Consider the following 20,901-nt stretch of genomic DNA (forward strand, 5'->3'; position numbering starts at 1 on the left):
GGAGGAATTTATTTTCCTCCTGTAACTGTGATATTTTCTGTGACTGAGCTTTGAGTTTTCCAGAGGCTTATTCCACCACCTAGTGTGCCTGTTTAAAATGTGCAAAGTAAACCACAGCTAAGCTACCTAACATTTTTGTCAAAGCTTTGTCTTCGGGTATTTTAGCCTCCATCTCTGCCATGAGCTCTGACACGATTGTCCCGAGCTCATTGGGATTAGTCACTGTTATTTTGCTAGTGTAACCTGGAAATAGCTCTTCAGTCAAGTCTATCATGTTTTCCATTGACTCAAAAGGATCTTCATGGCTAGAGGATTCAGACTGGGGTGGAGCCATGTTGAGTTGCTTCGAGGGTGTTACACCAGTAGTTTGTTGACTGGTTTGATTGTTTAGGAATAAACAATAAATAAATGCTGTAAGCAGTTAAGTAAGGTATAGATTAAATTTAGAATAGTTGGAAGAGATTTCTTTTTTTTTCTTTCAATGATACTATTCTTGGGTTATTAATGTGGTATCACAATTTAGGAAGGATGGATATAATCACAAATTATGTGCTGAGATTCCTCTTTACCTTAAAGTCAGTTACTGCCAAGATCATTTGACTTTGTATTTTCCCTTTTTTTCTTTCAATCAAATCAAATCAAATTTTATTTATATGGTACCTTTCATACTTTAAAAGCAACACAAAGTGCCTCACATAGGCTAAAAACAACAATGATAGAACATACCAACCCACCCACCCCCATAAATATCCAGAGAGACACAGAGACAAACAGACACAGAGACATGGCCGGACACTCAGACCTAAGGCAATGAATGGGTTATACAAAACAAAAATGTTGTTGGTAAAGAAGTTAAGTGTGCAATAAATGGTTGTTTCAATTCAACCACTTTAATTAGAGGGGTTTAATGATATGTTAAGTGTGATTAACTAGCATTCAGATAACTGTCATTCATTAGTACACAGCCCAATAAATGTTATTTCTTCCTCTCCCCTTTCTCTTTTGCATTTCTTCTCTTTTTTTATATTTATTTTTTTTATACTCCATTGGGGATTTCTCAGTTTCCTTTTGGGAGTGGTGATGTTACTTTCTCTCACACACAACGTTAAAACAATGCACAAGGGAGTCATGGCGGCCTTTGCTCACAAACTTTTAAACAAGCAGCTTTACAAAACTTACAATAGTCAGAGACACGGCGGTCTAAGGTCCGAGTTCTTTTAAAACCATCTTAACTTCAATAATTACGACCACAAGAATCACCAACTCAATTTTCTGCAGTAAAATTAGTTTGTCCTTGTGTCGAACACGAAGCTTCCACCGTTTATTAATACAACAAATGACTCCGCTTTAGTCATCCATGCAGTCACATCTTGCGACAGCTCTGATTCAGTCAGTTAAGTTTAGCAGACTTAACCCTTCAATAAGTAATCTGTTTTGCTGTACTTTAAGCGTCACAGCGCGCAGTAAAATGTTCAACTACATTTAATTACGCTCTTACCCCACGTTTCTTAATGTAGATCACTGACACTATATCCTCTAAGGACGAGAGGAATCAAGATCAAGCTTGTTATTCGTGCTCTGTTCAATACACAGGACTGTTGAGCAGTTAGAATCTTTTATCAGACAAAAATGGGACAGCATTCCTCTCCCAAAGACCCAACAACTGGTCTCTTCTGTTCCCAGATGTTTACAGACTGTTGTTTAAAGAAGAAGGGATGCTACACAGTGGTAAACATGGACCTGTCTTAACTTATTTGAGGAAAGATATTGCAACACAATTAAAAAATATAGCTGCAAGCAGCGATACGGGGTCTAGCAGAATAGCAGGTAAGCCTGCGGCTGCTCAGGAAGGCATCATGAGTCCATAGACCAAATTTGGTGTTTGAAATGAACTCGTCTTCATCCAGGGATTCCAACGGTACCTCATTTGTCCAATTTGAACAGACGGCTCCAAAGCTATGAGCAAAATGCAGTTTGTCTACTTATAGCGCCTCCACTCTGTGGAAGTGCAACAGACTTCTTGGGCCTCTTAAAGACTTGGTCATGAGTCTGTGTTATAAGTTTGATGTCAAAAGATCAAATGGTTGCTGAGATATGGCCTCACGTCCTGTTTGGCGCGTCATTGCTGAGTTTGATTGGCTGCTACGGGCAAACGGAAGTGAATATTAAAATTTCACATGATAGCTCTTGTGAGGCATGGTCTGAAGATTCTATATGTCAAGTCCCGTGGAAATCAGACAATCTGGGTGACCTGTAATGCGTTTTGAAGGTTTTTGACATAATTCAAAATGGCGGACAATCCAAGATGGCGCGAATGACGTCATAGGATTAGTTGACCTCGGCTTTATCCACGGATTACAACGGTATCTCATTTGTGAAATTTGGACAAACGGGTTCAAAGATATGAGCAAAAATGCATTTTTTCTAAATATAGCGCCACCTATAGGTCAAAGGTCTCCAAAATTCTTGGGCCTCTTCAAGATCGAGATATGAATATGTGTTATGAGTTTGATGTCAAAAGATTGAACTGTTGCTGAGATATGGCCTCACGTTCTTTTTGGCGTAGTCGCCGTCAACTTTGATTGGATGTACTGGGTGAACAAAGTCGAAATTGAAGAAGAAAACGAGCAACTTTTGTGCAGATTGATCCAAAGATACTCTGTGCCAATTTTCATGAGAATTGGTCAAAATTTGTGACCTGTGAAAATTTTTTTAAGGTTTTCAACAAAATCCAAGATGGCGGAAAATCTAGTCAGACGGAAAATGACGTCATATGGTGCGTTGGACTCGTCATGATCCAAGGATTCCAACGATACCTTGTTTTTGAAATTCGGACACATGAGTCAAAAGTTATTTAGCTGAATGTGCTTCAAACTTTGACGTGTTGGGGGCGCTAGAGAGTTTAGATTTTGGGCACCAAAATTGTTGAGTTTGCTAATGGGATGGTCCTAAAAATATGGGCCAAATTTCACAACTTTTTACCATTGCGTTAATGGGGCTGCCATAGACTTCAATTGCAGCGGAAAGTAGATCAATAATAATAGGAATACCAGCTAAAACAATAGGGTTCTGCAGCTTCGCTGCTAGACCCCTAATTAGCTAATATTTTTCATAGAATAAGAAAATGTTTCTGATTTGTTTTCTATGCTCTACTGTGAATAAAGTTTTGCTTTTTGAGATTTGAAATGAATTTTTATTTACATTTTACACAGTTATTGGAGTGTTGCATAAACCTCAATGACAGCTTGACAAAGTATTGGTAATTTATTGGTAATTTTTTATAACTTCAATAGGTCTTACAAGGAATGGATCATTTTCCATATAATGACAAAGAAAAAATGTTCAAGTAAGAAGAGAAAACAGTCTACACATTTTTTTACCATACGGGTCAGTTAATTAGTAAATTTATTAAAGAGCCCTCTAATTTCTTCAAGTGCAGTCTAAGTAGAACATCAAACATTCTAATGAAATTGGCTCCCATGGGGAGAGTAAGAACTTTCCCAGATGTAACAGAAGTCCAGTTTCTAAGTCAGTAACTTGGGTAAGGTTTGTCAACCATGACATTCCCATTCTGCACAATACCTTCGAAAGACAGCTTACCAAGTGCTAGACTAAAAATGAAATGAATAAATGCTGCACTAAAACTTAACTTAAAGAGTTCTTGATCCAGAGGTGGAAAAGTTATGGGATTCTGTCTTTTCCAAGGCTTTGGAAATAAAATATGCAATTGGTTTTGAACATCAGGACCTTTCCCTTCCCTCTGCATTAGAAAATGTAGCTGGATTCTTGTTAGTTACAATGACTATGTTTACGTGCAGAATAACATTTTGACTATTGAATTCTTTCTAAATTGGATAATAGTCGAATATAGTGTTAACTTGAGATGAAGATTGGATTTTCCATATTAATTAATGACTCATGCCTACAGTGTGTGAAACAAGCTCTGATCAAAAGTTATTTAGTTCACTTAATTTTGATAAGAAATTAGGTCAGATGCCTTTATAATGACTCTTTGAATTTGAATTTGAATCTTTTTTAGATCAAGAAAAACAGGGAAAGATCTAGCATTTATTTAGTACGTTGTCTTTCGAAGGTATTGCGTAGAATGGGGAAGTCAGGGTTGACAAACCTTACCCAAGTTACTGACTTGGAAACCGGACTTCTGTTACATCTGGTAATGTTTTCTTCAAATTTTCCCTGTCAGAAATTAGGGATTTTGGATGGAAGTTGTTATGAATGCTACACTTAGACATGTGTTGCAGTTTGCAACATCAGCGTGTGCTGCAGAGTGCTGCAAAACCACCAGCAGAACATAAAAGTGAGATGACACAGTTTGCATGTTGAAACAATATGACCAGGATAGGCATACTACACACTACTAAATTTCATTATTGCGTGTTCCAAATTAGACCTTATTCTTGTTAACGTGATGCTTTTTATCGTTAAAAAAAGTTAAAGGCGATTGGTGTTTCTCCTTTTATTTATTTTTTTACCAGTTGTTTGCTTCTTTCAGGCTTGTGGAAGAAGTAAAGCTTCGGACCAGCAGCTATCAGCTGCAAAACGAGGATGTCTACATGAACACCACCTTCCAGGATTTCATCCAAATGTGTGTCAGGAAGCTTAGAGGGGAGGATGATGAAGAGGAGCTGATCGTTGACTGTGTAAGTGGTTAACTGAATTGACAGTAATTGTTGTTGATAGATATGGCGATAAGAAAGTTGTGTCACTTTGGTGCATATATCATTTTACTCAGGTGGAGAAGAACATCAACAACATGACTGTGAAGATGCCTCATCAGCTGTTCATCAACGGAGAGTTTGTTGATGCAGAGGGAGGAAAAACCTACAAGACTATTAACCCCACTGATGGCACGGTGAGAAGTGGCAAGACAATGGAGGAAAGACATTGAATCAAAGTAAACGCTTCTGTCAAATAACTCTATGCCTAAAATGTAAGACACTCCACAATCTTCATTTTTACTCCACTAAAATTCTCAGTTTTTGTATTTGGAAACTAATGGTGGTTTTTAATTAGTTCCTAGATAAAAATAGATGGTTGTTTGAAAAAAATTTAAATAGAATTTTTCAGAGTTCCCCTCTGAAAACAGCATTTGAAGAAGGATTTTACTATGTTCCAGAGCCAGGGCTATCTAGACCCAAAAAGCTTTAACTTCTTTAGATTTTAACCTCAAGTTCAAACAGCCTTCTGATGGAAGATGTTGGTCACATCACCAAAAACAGTCATAATGCTCGGGCCTTATTTGCTACAGTTGACAGGCTAACAAACGCTCCTGTGTTAGTGGCAACTGAAATTCATTCCACCATGGCCTGCAACAATGGCCTGCAATGACTCCAAATTCTTCATAGACAAAGTCCAAAATATTAGACCAGCAGTTGTTACATCAGCAGGAGGTTCAGCATATGTACCATGTCCAGCAAAAACCGGTTTAAACACCATGACACTGTTTCAACCTGTTAACAATAAAGACCTGGAGGACATCTTACATCAGCTGAACTCCTCCTCTTGCTGTTTAGACATCCTGCCAGCAGTTTTTTTTCAAAGAGGTCTGAAAGATTTTAGAGAAGTGGCAAGCTTGTTACTGATCGTGAACTTGTCCTTAATGTCAGGTGTGTTTCCAGAGCCACAAAAAACAGCTGCAATTAAACCTCTGCTGAAAAAGGACAATCTTGACAAGACACAAATGAACAACTACAGGCCTATTTCAAATCTCCCATTTTTTGAAAAAGCGTTTTTCAACAGCTTAATTACTTTTTAACCCAAATTAACCGCTATGATACCTTCCAGTCAGGTTTTAGACAGCACCACAGCACTGAGACTGCTCTGACTAAAGTGTTTAATGACATATGTCTGAATACAGACAGTGGAAAAATGTCAGTCTTAGTTTTACTGGATCTCAGTGCTGCCTTTGATACAGTTGACCACAATATATTACTCAAATGACTGGAGAACTGGGCAGGTCTTTCTGGAACTGTACTAAACTAGTTCAAAACATACTTAGAGAACAGGAAGTACTTTGTATCAATAGGTAACATTACATCTGAGCAGACAAGAATCACACGTGGAGTTCCCCAAGGTTCTATCCTGGGACCTCTTCATCTACATGCTCCCACTGGCACAGATAATAAAAAACAACAAAATAAACTACCATACCTATGCAGTTGACACGCAGATATATATTACAATGTCACCAAGAGACCGAGGCCCTGTAAATGCCCTTGGTAAATGCATTGAGGAGATTAATGACTGGATGTGCCACAACTTTCTCCAGCTAAACAAAAACAAAACTGAGGTAATTGTCTTTGGAGCCAAAGAGAAACGATTACCACAGAGTCACAACAGAGCTTCAATCTATACACCTACAAACTACCAACCAGGCCTGAAATCTAGGTGTAGTGATGGACTCAGACCTAAATTTGGAAAAAAAACATTAAGGCAATAACAAAGTCAGCCTACTATTACCTTAAGAATATATCAAGGTTAAAAGATCTGGGACCTCAAGTACAGAGGGTGCATACACTCAAAAAAGTGCCGTACGCACTTTTTCATGTCAAAGATTAGATGTATTAAGAGTGAAATGACCGTGGAAATGTGCAGTGCTTCACGCCAACTTCAGGGCTGGTGTACGTACTTTTCTACTGCTGTTGATTCTTTGGCGACACTTAGAGGTGATGTTGGGAAACTGTTATAATAAATAAATGTAAACACAATTTGTCCTCAGACTGAGTGATGTGCACATTCGAGACACATAAACAATTAACACTGATGAACAATTAACACACCCATGTGTCTGCAATTACACGAGTGGATATAAAAGCATGCGCAAAGTGTTGCAGTGCATACCATTAAAAACAATGGCTGCTTTAGCAGTATTGGAAGACATTGTAAATGGTGCAATTGGAAGAGAGCTTGTCTTAAGAGACAGAGAAGATTTGCTGGCACATGATGACAATTGGCTCATCAGCCATTTTGAGGGCAATCCTCCTGGAACTGTGCACAGAGCTGCAGCCGGCGCTGTAGCGCAACACAGCGAGGAGCCATGTGCTGCTTGTGCCACAGGTGATATGCACACTGGGGTTTAAGCAACCGGTGCATTCCAGAGGGAGCTGGCCAACCGACTGGGACTGTGCCAGTCGACCCTGAGCCAAGCCATGCCAGTCGAGTGGGACAGAATTATCTGCATCTTAGCCAGGTATATCAAATTCCCACAGGCCAACAGCGAGAGTCGGTTTTCATAATGTAATTGGAACTATCAAATGCACACACAGTGCAATAAAAGCGTCATCACATGATGAATTTGTATATCAACAGGAAACATTTTCATTCCATCAATGTACAGATCGTATGCGATGCGCAAATGCTTTGTGGGGGTGGCCTGATTCAACATACGATTTGTACACTCCTCTTACGTTTGCTGCATATATCGTAGGACAGCGTGCCAAAGAGCACATTTTTGTGGGCCTCCACTTCAGAAAGTAGCACCTCCATCTTGCTTTCCGTTAAGTTATTCTTTTATCCCGTCTTACTCATTCTTTTTTCTTTATTTTCTGATCGTGCAGAGAGAGGAATTGCAGGTGCAGGGCTCATTCAAATATGATTTGCATATTTAAGTAGGGGCGTGAACAGGGAGGAGTCGGGTACTTCGACATGCGCACTCAATTCCACATTGATTGGGATGTACAAACGAAATGTGCTTGGATTCATGCGTGCACATACATTGATACATCCGGATATTTTGGTATGTTGGAGGGCATTTTGGTTTGAGCGTACGCCATGTTTCAGTAGGAAATCCACGCAGATGGACAGTGAACCTAAATCATGGAGAGTGTGCTAAGTAGAAGAATCAGTACCCATAATAATGATATAGCCTTAAATTAAGTTAGCCAAAAAAAAAAGAATCAACTACAGTCGATTTAAAATATTTTGCAATTTGTCCAGATTGGCAACAATTTACATGAAAGACGTTTTAAAAAATGTTTAGGCTGTGATATGTTATATGTATTTTTGGTTAAGATATATATCTGTCGGTCTTGCAGGCAATCTGTGACGTGTCCTTGGCCCAGATAAGTGATGTGAACAGAGCTGTGGCTGCTGCTAAGGAGGCCTTTGAAAAAGGAGAGTGGGTCAAAATGAACCCAAGAGACAGAGGTAGACTCATCTTCAGGTCAGTGCACAAATTCACAGAAGCAGGATGTATTTAAGGAGATACTCATACTCTTTGCTGCTCTTGTTATTGAACTGCAACTCTGAAAAAGAAAATATTTGACCTGCATGGAAAGAATGCAGAAAAAAAGTATTTAGTGTTTAGAATGAACATATAGAGAAAACAAAGGAATAATCTTCTCACCGTGGATGAAACAAAGATACAGTTGTATGGTTACAGTAGCAGTTGTCATATTAAGTCGAGAACAAAGAACATTTTTCAGAAGAAAGTCACACCAACCATGTGGCACGTTGGTAAACATGTCAACGTTCGGGGTTTGTTGCTGCCTGAGGAACAGAGAAGCTTACTAGTTGTTTCATTGTTGTTTCAAGCCACTGTTTCAGCTGTACAGACATGTATCATGATGCCACACTGCCCACAGACTGGCTGACCTGATGGAGCAGCATCAGGAGGAGCTAGCTACAATTGAATCCATTGACTCTGGAGCTGTTTACACTCTGGCCCTCAAGACTCATGTAGGAATGTCCATCCAGACGTTCCGCTACTTTGCTGGCTGGTGTGACAAGATCCAAGTAAGACAGACGACTTAAAAGGAGGGGCATGGCACTTATAAGATTAGACATGTAAAACACAAGTGTTTTATACAGTCACAAAGGTGAAAATACATATAAATATATAGTATATCTGAATATGTGAAATTATATTAATTACATTTACATGTATGTAAATCCTATTTAATTCTACGTATTTAATATGAAACCATTCTTTTACAGGGCAGTACCATCCCCATCAACCAGGCAAGGCCCAATCGGAATCTGACTTTCACTAAGAAGGAACCAGTAGGGTGAGAAATATAAAAAAAGTACTTTCTGCAGCTTGATTGAGGGAGCTGCCAAATCAAATATACGTGTACTTATAAGACTATAGACATATTAAGTAGAAATGGGGATCACATAACAAAGTATTGCTTAAGTCATTCAAATGAAAGCTGATCAGTGGTGCATAAACTGTAAACTTTTTCAGTCTTCATGTGGTAACTGAATGTTCTACAGGCTTTTGCAATTTTTCTTCTTCTTGGTCAAAAAGAATTGTGGCAAACTCAGAAAATATGGCTAGATTTATTTACTTGTTTCTCCTCTTTAGTGAATTTATCAGAAAAGGAAGAGTCTACTGAAAAATCTTGCGACTTTATAGACCAGCCTTAGCTTTTTTCTAAAGAGATGAGTTGCCGAAACTGTCCTGCGAGTAAGAGTTCTCACTATCTTGCTGTGGGAACACCTCCCTCTGACTCTACTCTCTACAATAAGCGGCAGAAAGTAGCAGTATATTGAGATGGCAACAAAAATGAAAAAAAGCTTTGAAAGGGTAAATATCTTGAGGTTTTGTCAACCAGATGGAAGCTTTGTGCGGTGAGAGAGAGAAAGATAAGGCATTCTGTCATATATCACTCCTGTTCCTGAGTGATCATTTTACATGTTAATGTGCATCAGCTCAAACAAAGTGTGCAAGTATTTCATACTTGTTCTGTTATTTGATAACAAAAACATCAAAATATATAAATAAGCATGGATTTCTTAAGATATGGCTGGGCTGGATATGTACTTTTTAATTTATATTTATATTTTTTAAATAAGATGTATTAGAAAATGGTTATACATATATATGATCCAGTGTTGTGTTTGATGAAGTCGTGCCTGTGTGTATCTGTCGTCTCTCTGACTGCCCTGCCTCCTCTGTGTCTGTGAGCCAACATGGTGTGCTACAGACTCATTCACAACTCCTCTTCACTGTTGCCAACTTGTTGACTACAATAAATGTGTATTGATGGATTTATTACCGTTATTCTTAAGGCTATTAGTCAATCTAGTTAATCAGAAATGACAACACGCTACACCAGTCAGCTACAACAATAAATCACTGACATGTAAAGTAACACAGCTTATCTTGTTAGAATGCAATTGTCTGCATTGACTCTTACTACCCACCTAAACATTTTGCAGACCAGTTGCAGAAAAGATCAGTTACCAGACATTCTAGGACACCATCAGATATTCTTTGCTGAAACTCAGACTGGTCAGAGCTTTTAGGTGGCATTGGGGCATGTCATCTGTGTTTTTTTTTTCAGTTCACATACTGTTTGTCAATTCCATCATTAAATTATGGCCTTTTAAAATGCATACAAACTTGTTAGTCTGACCCAATTTATACAAAATTGAGCTTCATAAAACAGACTAAGACACCTAGATAATGTGGTTGGGGATCATATCACTCCTACATATATATGCTCAACTAGACTCAACTGGACCTCTGCACTCTTTACATTCGGCAAAGTTTCATCTTTTTGCACTTATTGGTGTATATGAACAGCAGAATTGCCAAGAAAGTTGCTCTCATTTACATATTTTTCTGTTTCTTTAGTCAAGGGCCAGAATTTGCGATTGAAAAAAATATTTTTAACCATAAAGTCCAACCAAGGCCGTAACTACCATTGAGGACACCGAGGTCGTGTCCTCTGTATTTTATTTATTTATTTTTTTGCTTAAATTGTGGTGATTTTATATTTGAAGGGCCAAGAGTAGCGTGACTGTTTAATAAAACAGTGGCTCAGTTTGGGCATGCGTGCTGCGCGTCATCAACACGTTGTTGTTAAGCTACCGTTAGTAAGTCAGTCAGTCTCACCAGTAGGAGCACAAAAAGCTAAAATTGTAGGTGGAGTTTAAGTGGTAGATGACTGTGACAAAAAAAAAAAGCATTTTAATGTGGAGCTATTTTTATTGCAGCCCAGCGTACTATTCAGATAGCAAGGAAACATCGAATCAACGTTTAATTTTGGTTAACTCAGTCAGTGCCGGTCATCAATCAATTTCTACCGGTTAAGTCAACATTGATTTTACGATTGAAATGTCAGCGACGTCTTCGATTGAAAATTAAACGTTTATTCAGTATTGATTTCTCAATGTTGGCTGCTGAACCTCGGATGCCGGAGCACAACCCAGCAACACGGTACAAACAGATCGTGCGGAACAAGAAGTCGTGCGCTGAAACAAAATAGAACATCCGGTTAATTTTCAAAATAATAATTACTTTCTGTGTTAATTTATCCTTACTTCATGAGTCACCATAATGGTCCTTTAAAAAGCCTCATAATGCCAAATTTTGTAGTTTTTTTTTTAAGATTTATGACACATCTGAAAACATGAGGTTGAAATGGTGTATTGTTTTCATTTCTATCAGTTTAGTATTTGACTGTGTTTATATTCTTCACTAAAGCGAAAACAGGATGGGGAGGAAAAGGCCGAGCCACACCAAACTCATCTTTGGGCCAATGAGCAAGAAAGGGAGCAGTGAAGAGAGAGATAGAGGGAGAGCATGTACTATAATAGGAAGAGACTGCCAGAACTGTATACGTTTTAAAAGTCAGATGTATAATGCATGATGATTGAAGTATTGTGTAAGATTATAATAGAAATGTGTTCAAAAGCTGGCTTTCCTTAACAAAAGTGAACAGATTAGGCACTATCATCAACATGATAGTGTAATAGGGCTTTGGTATCTATTTTAAATACTGAAGGAAATATATATATATTTGTATATATCATACCTCTGTCCCAGGACAGTTCATTCCTTTTTATTCCTGATCCATGACTTGATGAAATTCATTCTCCAGTTTTACATTGTAACTAATTTGCAAATCATTTAAGATGAGAGTGATGTTCTCTGATAACAAACAAAACAAATAAGCCTAAAAGTCATTATGTTTTTGCTCCATAAGTCTCTGAAAATGGCCAGATTTAAATAACGGAATTAAAAAAAAAATGTTGGGGGAGCATGCCCTCCGAATCCGGCTAGAAGTTCTGACTCATGACCTCAGTATTTTTTGGGCCCTGCGTACGGCCCTGAGTCCAACCAACCATCAGTAAACATTATTACACTTTGTTCATGTTACTCCTCTGTATAGTGTCCATTAATACATTGCACAAAGCATTCTGAGAGACACATAGCTAACTTTGTTTCTTCCTATTTTGCTTTGGCTTGTTATTAACTAAGTATGGCCTCACCAAGACTTCTAGGCTTGTCCCCATGTTGTGTGACAGTTATTATCAGACTGGTATCATTTGCACCTTTTTGTCCCCCAGTGTGTGTGCTATTGTGATTCCCTGGAACTATCCCCTGATGATGCTAGCTTGGAAGACAGCAGCCTGTCTGGCAGCTGGAAACACGGTTGTCGTCAAACCTGCACAGGTCAGACTCACATTTTACAGACGCCACACAAGAAACAAAACGTCATGAAGTTATCTAGGTAATTTATGTTATTTATTCCTAGGTGACTCCACTTACAGCACTTAAGTTTGCTGAATTGACAGCAAGAGTGGGACTTCCCAAAGGGGTGCTTAACATTCTGCCTGGTTCAGGTAGGAAAAAAAATACCTTCGGCCCAGTCAGACAGTAAAAGTGTGGCATGTTCCTGTGGTTAACTAATGAAGCTTCAGAGTTTTTCATAAAGTTTATTCTTCTCCTTTAGGTGGTCTGGTAGGTCAGCGTCTGTCAGACCATCCTGATGTGCGTAAACTGGGCTTCACAGGTTCCACTGAAATTGGCAAACACATCATGAAAAGGTGAGAGAAGCGCCTTCACAAAATAAAATAAAAATTATAACAACAGCTAAACTTAATCTGTCTGTACTCTGCTTCCTCTAAAGCTGTGCGGTCAGTAATGTTAAAAAAGTCTCTTTGGAGCTCGGAGGAAAATCACCGCTCATCATCTTCAGTGACTGTGACATGGACAAGGCTGTGCTCCTGGTGAGTTAATTGACAGGAGCTTTCATTATCATTTAGCATGTATGTAAATTGTTAATTAGTTGTTTGTGTATTTCAGGGCATGAGCTCAGTCTTCTTCAACAAAGGAGAAAACTGTATCGCTGCTGGGCGACTGTTTGTGGAGGACTCTATTCATGACCAGTTTGTGAAAAAAGTGGTATGTCTTCCAGTCTCAGTTCAGATGTCAGACAAGCAAAAAAAATAAAAAGAAGCTGCCTACTTATCTAAACTTATTTATATTTTTATAAATTTCTATTTATTTTTTTGTTTTAAGCTATTTCTGAGGCTATACATCTGGGCATAAACAGGATGAGTAATGTGTTTTGATATATAAATGATGCAAAGAGATGCCACCAGAGACACAGGATACAAATAAAGACTTGTGAAGTCTTTGCAAGTTATCAACAAAAACTATTGAGCACCCCACAACTGAAGACCTTTTTTTTTTCCTTTTGTGTTCGCAGCTTCTTTTATCATGCATTTTAAAAACTACCCCTGTAAAGCCTTAAAGATCATTTGGATGTCTTGTGTCTCAGGTTGAGGAGGTCAAGAAGATGAAGATAGGGGATCCGTTGGACCGCTCTACAGACCATGGCCCTCAGAACCACAAAGCCCATATGGACAAACTGGTGGAGTATTGTCAGACTGGTGTAAAGGAAGGAGCCACCCTAATCTGTGGTGGCAAACAGGTGCAGCGACCAGGTGAGAGAGCACAAGCTCAAAGATTTGTCCAACTCAGTGTGATCCACCATATATTATGGATGCTGTGAACTGAATCCAAATTTGTATCTCATGTGGATCTTTAATCTACTGTCTTATTCATATGCTCCCAGGTTTCTTCTTTGAACCCACAGTGTTTACTGATGTCCAAGACCACATGTACATAGCTAAAGAAGAGTCATTTGGCCCCATCATGATCATTTCTAAGTTCAAGAGTGGGTAAGCAAAAATCCAAGACTGCTTCATTCATCTTAATAGCTCACATAAGGACTTGTTTTGTTCACTAACAATGTTTTATCTTCTTTTCTATTGTACTTTTTTTCCTTCCGACCTGGTTACCTTTAGTGAGGTGGATGATGTCCTAAGAAGAGCCAACGCTACAGAGTATGGCCTAGCATCAGGTGTTTTCACTCGGGACATCAACAAAGCTCTGTATGTAAGCGAGAAGCTCAACGCTGGCACCGTTTTTGTTAACACCTACAACAAAACAGATGTAGCCTCGCCTTTTGGAGGCTTCAAGCAGTCTGGATTTGGCAAAGACCTGGGTAGGAAAAACTGCTGCTCTGACTATGTAGACTTTTTTTTTTATTTAAACTAAATTTTTTTTTAACTAGAGATCTGCTCTAAAAACAGTAAAAAGTCTGATCAGATCAGGGGTTCTCTCAGGGTACCCTGGCTTCCTCCCACCGCCTGTGGTGAATAACATGCATGTTTACTTTCCGTTTGTCACTTCAACAGGACAAGAGGCTCTCAATGAATACCTGAAGACAAAGGCGGTGACCATCGAGTATTAAGACGTCAATGATGCATGTGAACTCTGACAGAAGGGAGACATGCGTAGGGTCATGAAGACAAAGTTATACTGACTATAATTCTGTTTGTGCCTTAACATGCTAACTGATCACATTAACATGCTAAATTTTTCTAACACATTGTTCAATTCTCAATAGCTGTGCCATTAAGACAAGCTGTAAGAAGAAATGTCCTGAATTATTCAAATGAACATTGCGTTACAAAAGTGAATTTTGTAACAAAGTAACAAGTGAACAAACTTAATTTATTTCTAATACGACTCATATTTGGTCAGAAAAATATTATGAAATGTAACATTCCCAATAAAAATTATCATGCATTTTAAAAACTACCCATGTAAAGCTTGGTCTTATGTACTGAAGCCACATTTGTACGTAGTTGTTTCATGATCTGTATTTGATCAATATAAACACACTTACCTTGAAAAATTATGATAGTAAGAAAATATTTTATTCACAAAATCTAAATATCTTTAATGCATCAGCAATCAATAAATGTATAATTCAAGAATGCAATCATTACTGCTTCCAGTACTTGACATTTTTTATCCATACAATAGGAACACTGTAACACACTGAGCTTAAATTATGTGTGTACTGTTGAGTAATAAGTGCCAACCGGAGCTGCTGCTTGACCAGGACACTCTTGTAAAAGGAAAGAAAAAAAAACTTTTTTTCCCAACCATTTCTCAGCCGGTCTACGCTCCTGTAAAATGATTAGATGCTGAGCGGCGCTGCACTGCGCTCTGCTAGACGGAATCCGAATCGTTCATGATAACAAAAGGGTGCATTTCGGACCCCCCCAGTAATTGTGATCATCCCAGCAACATTTTTAGCTTGAACAGCCCTCTCGCTCATTTCATTGGCGCCTGCTGGAAACTGGGATGGGCACTATTCTGCAGGAGCGTGTAACACAACGATGTCTGGAGAGGGCTTCTACTAGGGACAGGGAATGGAAAAAAAAGGTTTCGTGGAGCAACAGCGATCCGATTGTGGTCAGGTACGTCGATATATTATTGTCATTTTATTATTTTCATTAAACAGTAATAGCCAGGAGAGAGAATAGCGCTGTTAGTGTGTTCGCCGTAGTGCGGCGGCGCAGACATTTATGTGTCAGGATAAAGGCTCTTGAACATGTGAACATTTATAAAGCACACAGCCATGGTGACTCTTTAAAGCACCGCTCATATTCAGCATATACTTTATCGTTGTCACTAGCCGTGTCTAATTTCCACTAAATATTTTACTAATATATATATACTAATATTTTTTCAAAGTAGCAAAATGGGAAGGCGACAATCGCAAAGGAAGTCTACTCAGCCTCAGCTCCAGTTTCCAAGTCAGGAAAATAATCATGAGAAGGTGAGTGGTGAATAGCCAGGCCATTGATCGGTTGTGGAGTCACAGTCTATAATAATTTCATCTAGTCGATAACTGATGACTTTTCAAATGTTAGAATTTCATTGTTTTATTTTCGGAATATTGTTTTTAATTTTCTTTATGTTACATCACTGTTAACTGAATATTAATTTTATATAGAAGTTTATGGACATTCAAATTTTTGAACATTTGGCTTTTGGTCAAACAAAAATAAAGTTTAGAAATACATGGCTCAGGTGTCACTGCATGGCTCAAAGATTTGATGAGTAAGAACTACTGAAACAGAGGCAAGTTAAATTTAAATACATTTCCTGTGTTTACATGGGTTCTAAACCAACATGAATGAAGCCCATTTGGGTTTAACAAATGAATAGGAAACCTCATATGAGGCACTTGTAGTCCTGCATTAAACCTACATGATGCTTTTAAAGGGGACATATTATGCAAAAATCACTTTTCCAGCGCTTCTATACAAATATAGAGCACCCTCCTATGTTAAAAAACAACTGTTCATTTCGCGTGCGCTGCTGCAGCCACTCACTCTCTTGACCTTCTAGTCTGGGCGATGCGTTCAGATTATCTGAAATCTGAACTCCAGCAGTGGCCAACACCCAGTCTCCACCCACCACGCCCTACAGGTTATAAAACAGCAAAGCTCAGGTGAAGCGCCCATATTACATTCATCGCAGGGAAGAAAAACGGTTGGTAGTATGGCGAATTTGAGAGCTAAACGTGTAAGTTGCTCTGTTGTTGGCTGCAGTGACAAGCACAAGACCCTGCATAAGACCCCAGTCTCAGAGGACCAACGACTGGAGTGGATAAAGTTTATTTTTGACGGCGAAGTTCCGGCCACATAAATCTGTGAGTGCCAAACATTTTGACAGGGACTGCTTCCACAGTTTGGGTCAGTACAATGTAGGCTCAACTTTTCCTAAAAGCGGGATGATACCAACCATCCAAGGGGAAAGGACAAACGATTTAAGTGTGCTTTGTGTTTCTTTTGCCCAATTACCACGAGTTAATGCTAACCGTTAGTTCATGCAGGTACAAACGATGCTGAAATAAATTATTTATACAGCAGGTTGTGTTATATTAGAGTATATACATTCTTAGGGTCTGACTTGAGGCTCAAACATATATGGTAACAGTGTGTAGGCAGCCATGACCAGTGCTCGTGCTCAAATGTTGTCATAGCAGCCTGACGCGTTGGGTGGAAAAGGGGGGCGGAGTTGGCAGGAAAATTGACCGCCTCAGTACTCGAGTGCCACAGACAGTTTACAGAGAGGGCTGCTGAGCTTGATCCGTGACGAATTTCCAGACTGAGACCAAATTGTTTCACAGACATGTTATTAAGGTGCCTGGGACCTGTGTGAAATGGTGGAAAAAGAGTAGAATTGTTCTCCTTTAACATCAAGTGAGTTTGGATCAGTGATTAATTCCACAAGTTTTATTTTTCTGTACATCTCACATCCTAATCTTTGCTGGGATAGCTATAAAATCTATTAACATGAGCCATGTGGGGCACAGATTGTATTATTGGAGATTATTTTCTGTATTTATACAATTTGATCATTGTAAGACAATGATAAAACTCCAACTTCAGTTTGAACTTGTGTTAGTAATTTGAACTACATTGAGAGTGAGATTGAGAGAAAAGGGTCAAACTTTTGAGAATTCTGTGCGCAACTGTTCAACACATTCAGTGGGTAAAAACCTTAGTTACAGCCTTTTTTCCTGTATATCTTTATTTACAGTTTGTTCTCTTTATGAGAGAAAAACTAAATTATCAGATTAATAAATAGTTACAAAAATTATTTATTAGGATTCAAAGAATGAAAATGTGTTAGTGATGTGTAGAGCATCTCAGGCATAATTGTATCTGTAATCACAGAAACCACAGAGAAGAAAGCACAAGTCTAACATCCCGTCGACCAAATACAAATTTCTTCAACACAGGTGAGATGCGCAGATTTTGTTCTCTTGGGTTTCTTGGCTTCTCAAGTTATAACACTTTCCCTGCAGTGCTCAGGGAATTTCTGTGTCTCATCCAGTGCTTCCTGCAGAAGGAAGGATGGAAGTCAGGATGCAGTCAGCTGCTCAGCATTGTGGCCACAGAGAACACAAACCCACTGCTATGAGAGGGTGTAAACTCACAATAGCCTCTTCCTTCCACCAACTGTTAGATTCCAGCTCTGCCCTACTAGAGACAACTCCCCCCCAGCTGGAGGTGGGAGGGCTGAGGAGCCGTGCACAAGAGGACAGTGACACAGACTTATCTGAGTGTGAAAGACTTCCTGTGTCATCTCCTAGTCGAGAACCTCCGCAGCTTGAGCTCAGGCCAGAGGTCATTGAGGCTGAGGACTGCGTTTCTCACAGCTACAAAATCAGAGGACAGAACCATGTAGGGTTTGACTTCCCAGATTTCCTTCCTCCACCATTCAATTCATGGAGCCTCAGTCAGTTGGCTGTTTTCTACAACATGGAGGGCAGAGCAGCCCCTCGACCCCGGCCTGTGGGCCCTTTGGAAAGGTACCTGGAGAGGCTGCTGCAGCTGGAGTGGAATGAGATCCAGACCATCCAGGAGGACAGTGGAAAGTCAGCCGTGTCAGAAATGATATCCAGCTGTCACAGGTTACCTGCTGCTTCCTCATCCCGCCTCAGCTCTCCTAAGTGCATCCTCCAGTGTCAGCGCGCCTTCCCCCTCACCTTCCTCGCCTCCTTAGCCAGTCACTCGACCCTGCTCTCCGGCTGCGGCTGCACTCTCTGCCGGATCCACTACACCACCTGTAGCACATCAGGCTGCCGCTCCCTTCACAGCTACAATTACCAGTCCAGACTGAGTCCAATGCTGGAGCGCAGCAGGGGACCCACTTCGCTCCCCAAAAGGAGCTACAGTGAGAGCCGAGTACACTCCTCAGAAAGGAATTCTCGAGCTCAAAGGTTTAGCAGCCCTGTGATGACCAACAGTTACCTCAGGAGAATGCAAGCTTCAGGAAACATCCGCAACCCTATCCAAGGTGCTACTACCAGAACACAGTCCACTGTCAGAGACTCTATTGATCATGTGGGAAAGGGGGATGTATTGGAGAGCAAGATGGGAGTGTTTAGTAGGAGGAGTGGCTCAGAGCAAAGGAGAATGGAAGCAGAGAGACATCAGAATGGATCAGAAAAAAGGAGAAGCAGCTCTGATTGTAGAAAAGGAAGAGCTGAGCAACGGAGATTGGCTAAATTTCAGGAGCAAGAAATAATACCAGATGCTGTCCCTGCTATATGAACAATTTACCTGGGTCCAAATGTTCTCACATCCGAAGGCCAAGCAGGCCAAAAAAGGATGAATTTGTTATATAAACAGCAAGTTTAGTGTATGTAATACCTGGATAACACAGATACTCTCATCACTTTTAAGATTCAGTCTTGAATGTATATTTTCTTTCTTTCCCGATTATTTTAATGATTTGACAAGCAATAATCTTTGACTTAATTTATTAGTTTTTTTGTCAGATGTTTATAAGTTATCTACATATTTATGTTTTACTATGGTTAAATGTTGTGTTTGCAGTTAAATAAACTAATACCTGAGTGAGTGTTTACATGATCAATCATTTGTAAAAGAGCATGGACATCTTTGTTTTTGATTAAGGTAAACCTAGTAGCCATTGTTAGCACAATAAATGATATATACATTTATATGACCGATTTTATGATTCTTGATATTTACATCAATGTATATGTCATCAAATTACTCCAAACAGTTTAAAGTGACAATTTCACAGATAAGCATCTCAACCATGGCTGTTTTTTAAACTCTAAAACCAAAATGAGCAACCTCATGCGCTCTATTAGATCAACTCAGAAGTTGATAAAAGAAGAAGAAAGATAAAAGCTGACATTTTTACCTTTGTCTGATGAAAACTATAAATTATATTATATAAATTCCAAGCTTATGGCAGTTCTAAACTGCAGTATCAGATTCAAGGTAAACACAAGAAACTTGTGCTAAAAAAAAAAATTGACCAGGCGCAGTAAATAATTCTCTATAATCCCTATATAGACCAGTGAACAATGCTGACCAACATGTCATGGGGTCATCAGGTGTGAACCTCCTTTCATCAGCGTTTCATCTAGTTGGGCCCACGACACCTCCAGGAGGCTAGACAGTGATCACTGGCGTCCCAGAGTCACTCCCCTAATGCCAGCCATCACGGCACCTCACACCACAACAATCTTTTTTTTTTCCCCACAACCACAAGCTACCCCAGCCTCTCACCAACTGCACACCAGTCATAGAAGGGTGGAGATACAAACCCTGGTTCGGGTAGGGGGTAGAAATGGAAGAGGTAAAGATAAGTAGGAATGGAATTCAAACCCTGGTTCGGTAATGAAAGTAAAGAGGGTGCCAGAGGTGGAGGCAGGATAGGGCACACTAGCAAATTCAGCAGACAAACTCACTTAAACAGTCCTTCAATCACTAAAAATACTAGCAAAAACAAGGCCATATAGGCCAACTAGTTTCAAAAGGCTCACATGGGCTACACCCTCCACTTAAATATGTCCTGGACTTCTTCCTTGCTTCTTCCAAGAGTCTGTTTTCCCAAAGTGCTCCCCCTGCTGGGCCCCCAGCTACTATTGCTTCTTCTAATCCTAATCCAAATCCACTGACTGGACTTTACTGCCTCATCTGACACTTTCTTCACTATTTTCCTCACACTCTGTCCACTTACACCCAACTCCCTCAACAATGAGACAACAGATTTTGCAACAAATCCTCTACATCCTACTTCCACTGGACATATCCTAACTTTCCATCCTCACTGTGGAAACTCAAAGTGGAGTTGCTTCTGCCCCCAACTCCACATAACTAAGCTTTTTCCTTTCATATGCTTCTGCTACTAATTGCTCTCAAGCAACAGTAAGAAACTGACTCTCATTCTACTCCTAGACCACAAGACTACATCAGGCCTTAGATTTGTATGGGTGTATGGGGTTGAGC

The 20,901-nt window shown here is 39.5% G+C and overlaps 2 protein-coding genes across 4 annotated transcripts in view; both read left to right on the top strand.

Annotated features, from left to right (window-relative positions):
* Nucleotides 1–14,546, top strand: part of aldh1l1 (aldehyde dehydrogenase 1 family, member L1) — a 44,286-nt gene extending 29,740 nt beyond the window's left edge. For both annotated transcript variants that reach the window (XM_072382983.1, XM_072382982.1), the window contains exons 10-23: nucleotides 4,514–4,661; nucleotides 4,754–4,873; nucleotides 8,055–8,182; nucleotides 8,604–8,754; nucleotides 8,956–9,026; nucleotides 12,319–12,424; nucleotides 12,507–12,594; nucleotides 12,705–12,798; nucleotides 12,882–12,981; nucleotides 13,058–13,156; nucleotides 13,536–13,701; nucleotides 13,833–13,938; nucleotides 14,065–14,264; nucleotides 14,458–14,546. In XM_072382983.1, coding sequence (XP_072239084.1) covers nucleotides 4,514–4,661; nucleotides 4,754–4,873; nucleotides 8,055–8,182; nucleotides 8,604–8,754; nucleotides 8,956–9,026; nucleotides 12,319–12,424; nucleotides 12,507–12,594; nucleotides 12,705–12,798; nucleotides 12,882–12,981; nucleotides 13,058–13,156; nucleotides 13,536–13,701; nucleotides 13,833–13,938; nucleotides 14,065–14,264; nucleotides 14,458–14,513 — 1,633 coding nt within the window. In that variant the 3' untranslated portion in view covers nucleotides 14,514–14,546. The remainder of the gene's footprint in view (nucleotides 1–4,513; nucleotides 4,662–4,753; nucleotides 4,874–8,054; nucleotides 8,183–8,603; nucleotides 8,755–8,955; nucleotides 9,027–12,318; nucleotides 12,425–12,506; nucleotides 12,595–12,704; nucleotides 12,799–12,881; nucleotides 12,982–13,057; nucleotides 13,157–13,535; nucleotides 13,702–13,832; nucleotides 13,939–14,064; nucleotides 14,265–14,457) is intronic.
* Nucleotides 14,547–14,641: 95 nt separating this feature from the next.
* Nucleotides 14,642–19,665, top strand: fam217bb (family with sequence similarity 217 member Bb). 2 transcript variants are annotated; one of them, XM_072382984.1, is made up of 4 exons: nucleotides 14,642–15,531; nucleotides 15,809–15,893; nucleotides 17,803–17,867; nucleotides 17,934–19,665. In XM_072382984.1, exons 1-4 carry the CDS (start codon nucleotides 15,416–15,418, stop codon nucleotides 19,183–19,185), a joined length of 1,518 nt encoding a protein of 505 aa, XP_072239085.1. In that variant the 5' UTR covers nucleotides 14,642–15,415; the 3' UTR covers nucleotides 19,186–19,665. The 2 variants fall into 2 exon arrangements, with proteins under 2 accessions (XP_072239085.1, XP_072239086.1); XM_072382985.1 differs by having other exon boundaries at nucleotides 15,812–15,893.
* The last annotated feature ends 1,236 nt before the right edge of the window (nucleotides 19,666–20,901 follow it).

This window comes from Leuresthes tenuis, unplaced genomic scaffold, assembly GCF_036924035.1.
Source record: "Leuresthes tenuis unplaced genomic scaffold, fLeuTen1.0.hap1 SCAF_3, whole genome shotgun sequence".
Classification (NCBI taxonomy): domain Eukaryota; kingdom Metazoa; phylum Chordata; class Actinopteri; order Atheriniformes; family Atherinopsidae; genus Leuresthes; species Leuresthes tenuis.

What these genes read in the sequence shown, in the direction of transcription:
- fam217bb (XM_072382984.1), top strand. Translation starts at nt 15,416, where the DNA reads ATGGGCACTATTCTGCAGGAGCGTGTAACACAACGATGTCTGGAGAGG. An exon ending in AGCGATCCGATTGTGGTCAG is followed by an intron (nt 15,532 to 15,808) that starts GTACGTCGATAT and finishes ATTTTTTCAAAG; the next exon opens with TAGCAAAATGGGAAGGCGAC. An exon ending in AGGAAAATAATCATGAGAAG is followed by an intron (nt 15,894 to 17,802) that starts GTGAGTGGTGAA and finishes CTGTAATCACAG; the next exon opens with AAACCACAGAGAAGAAAGCA.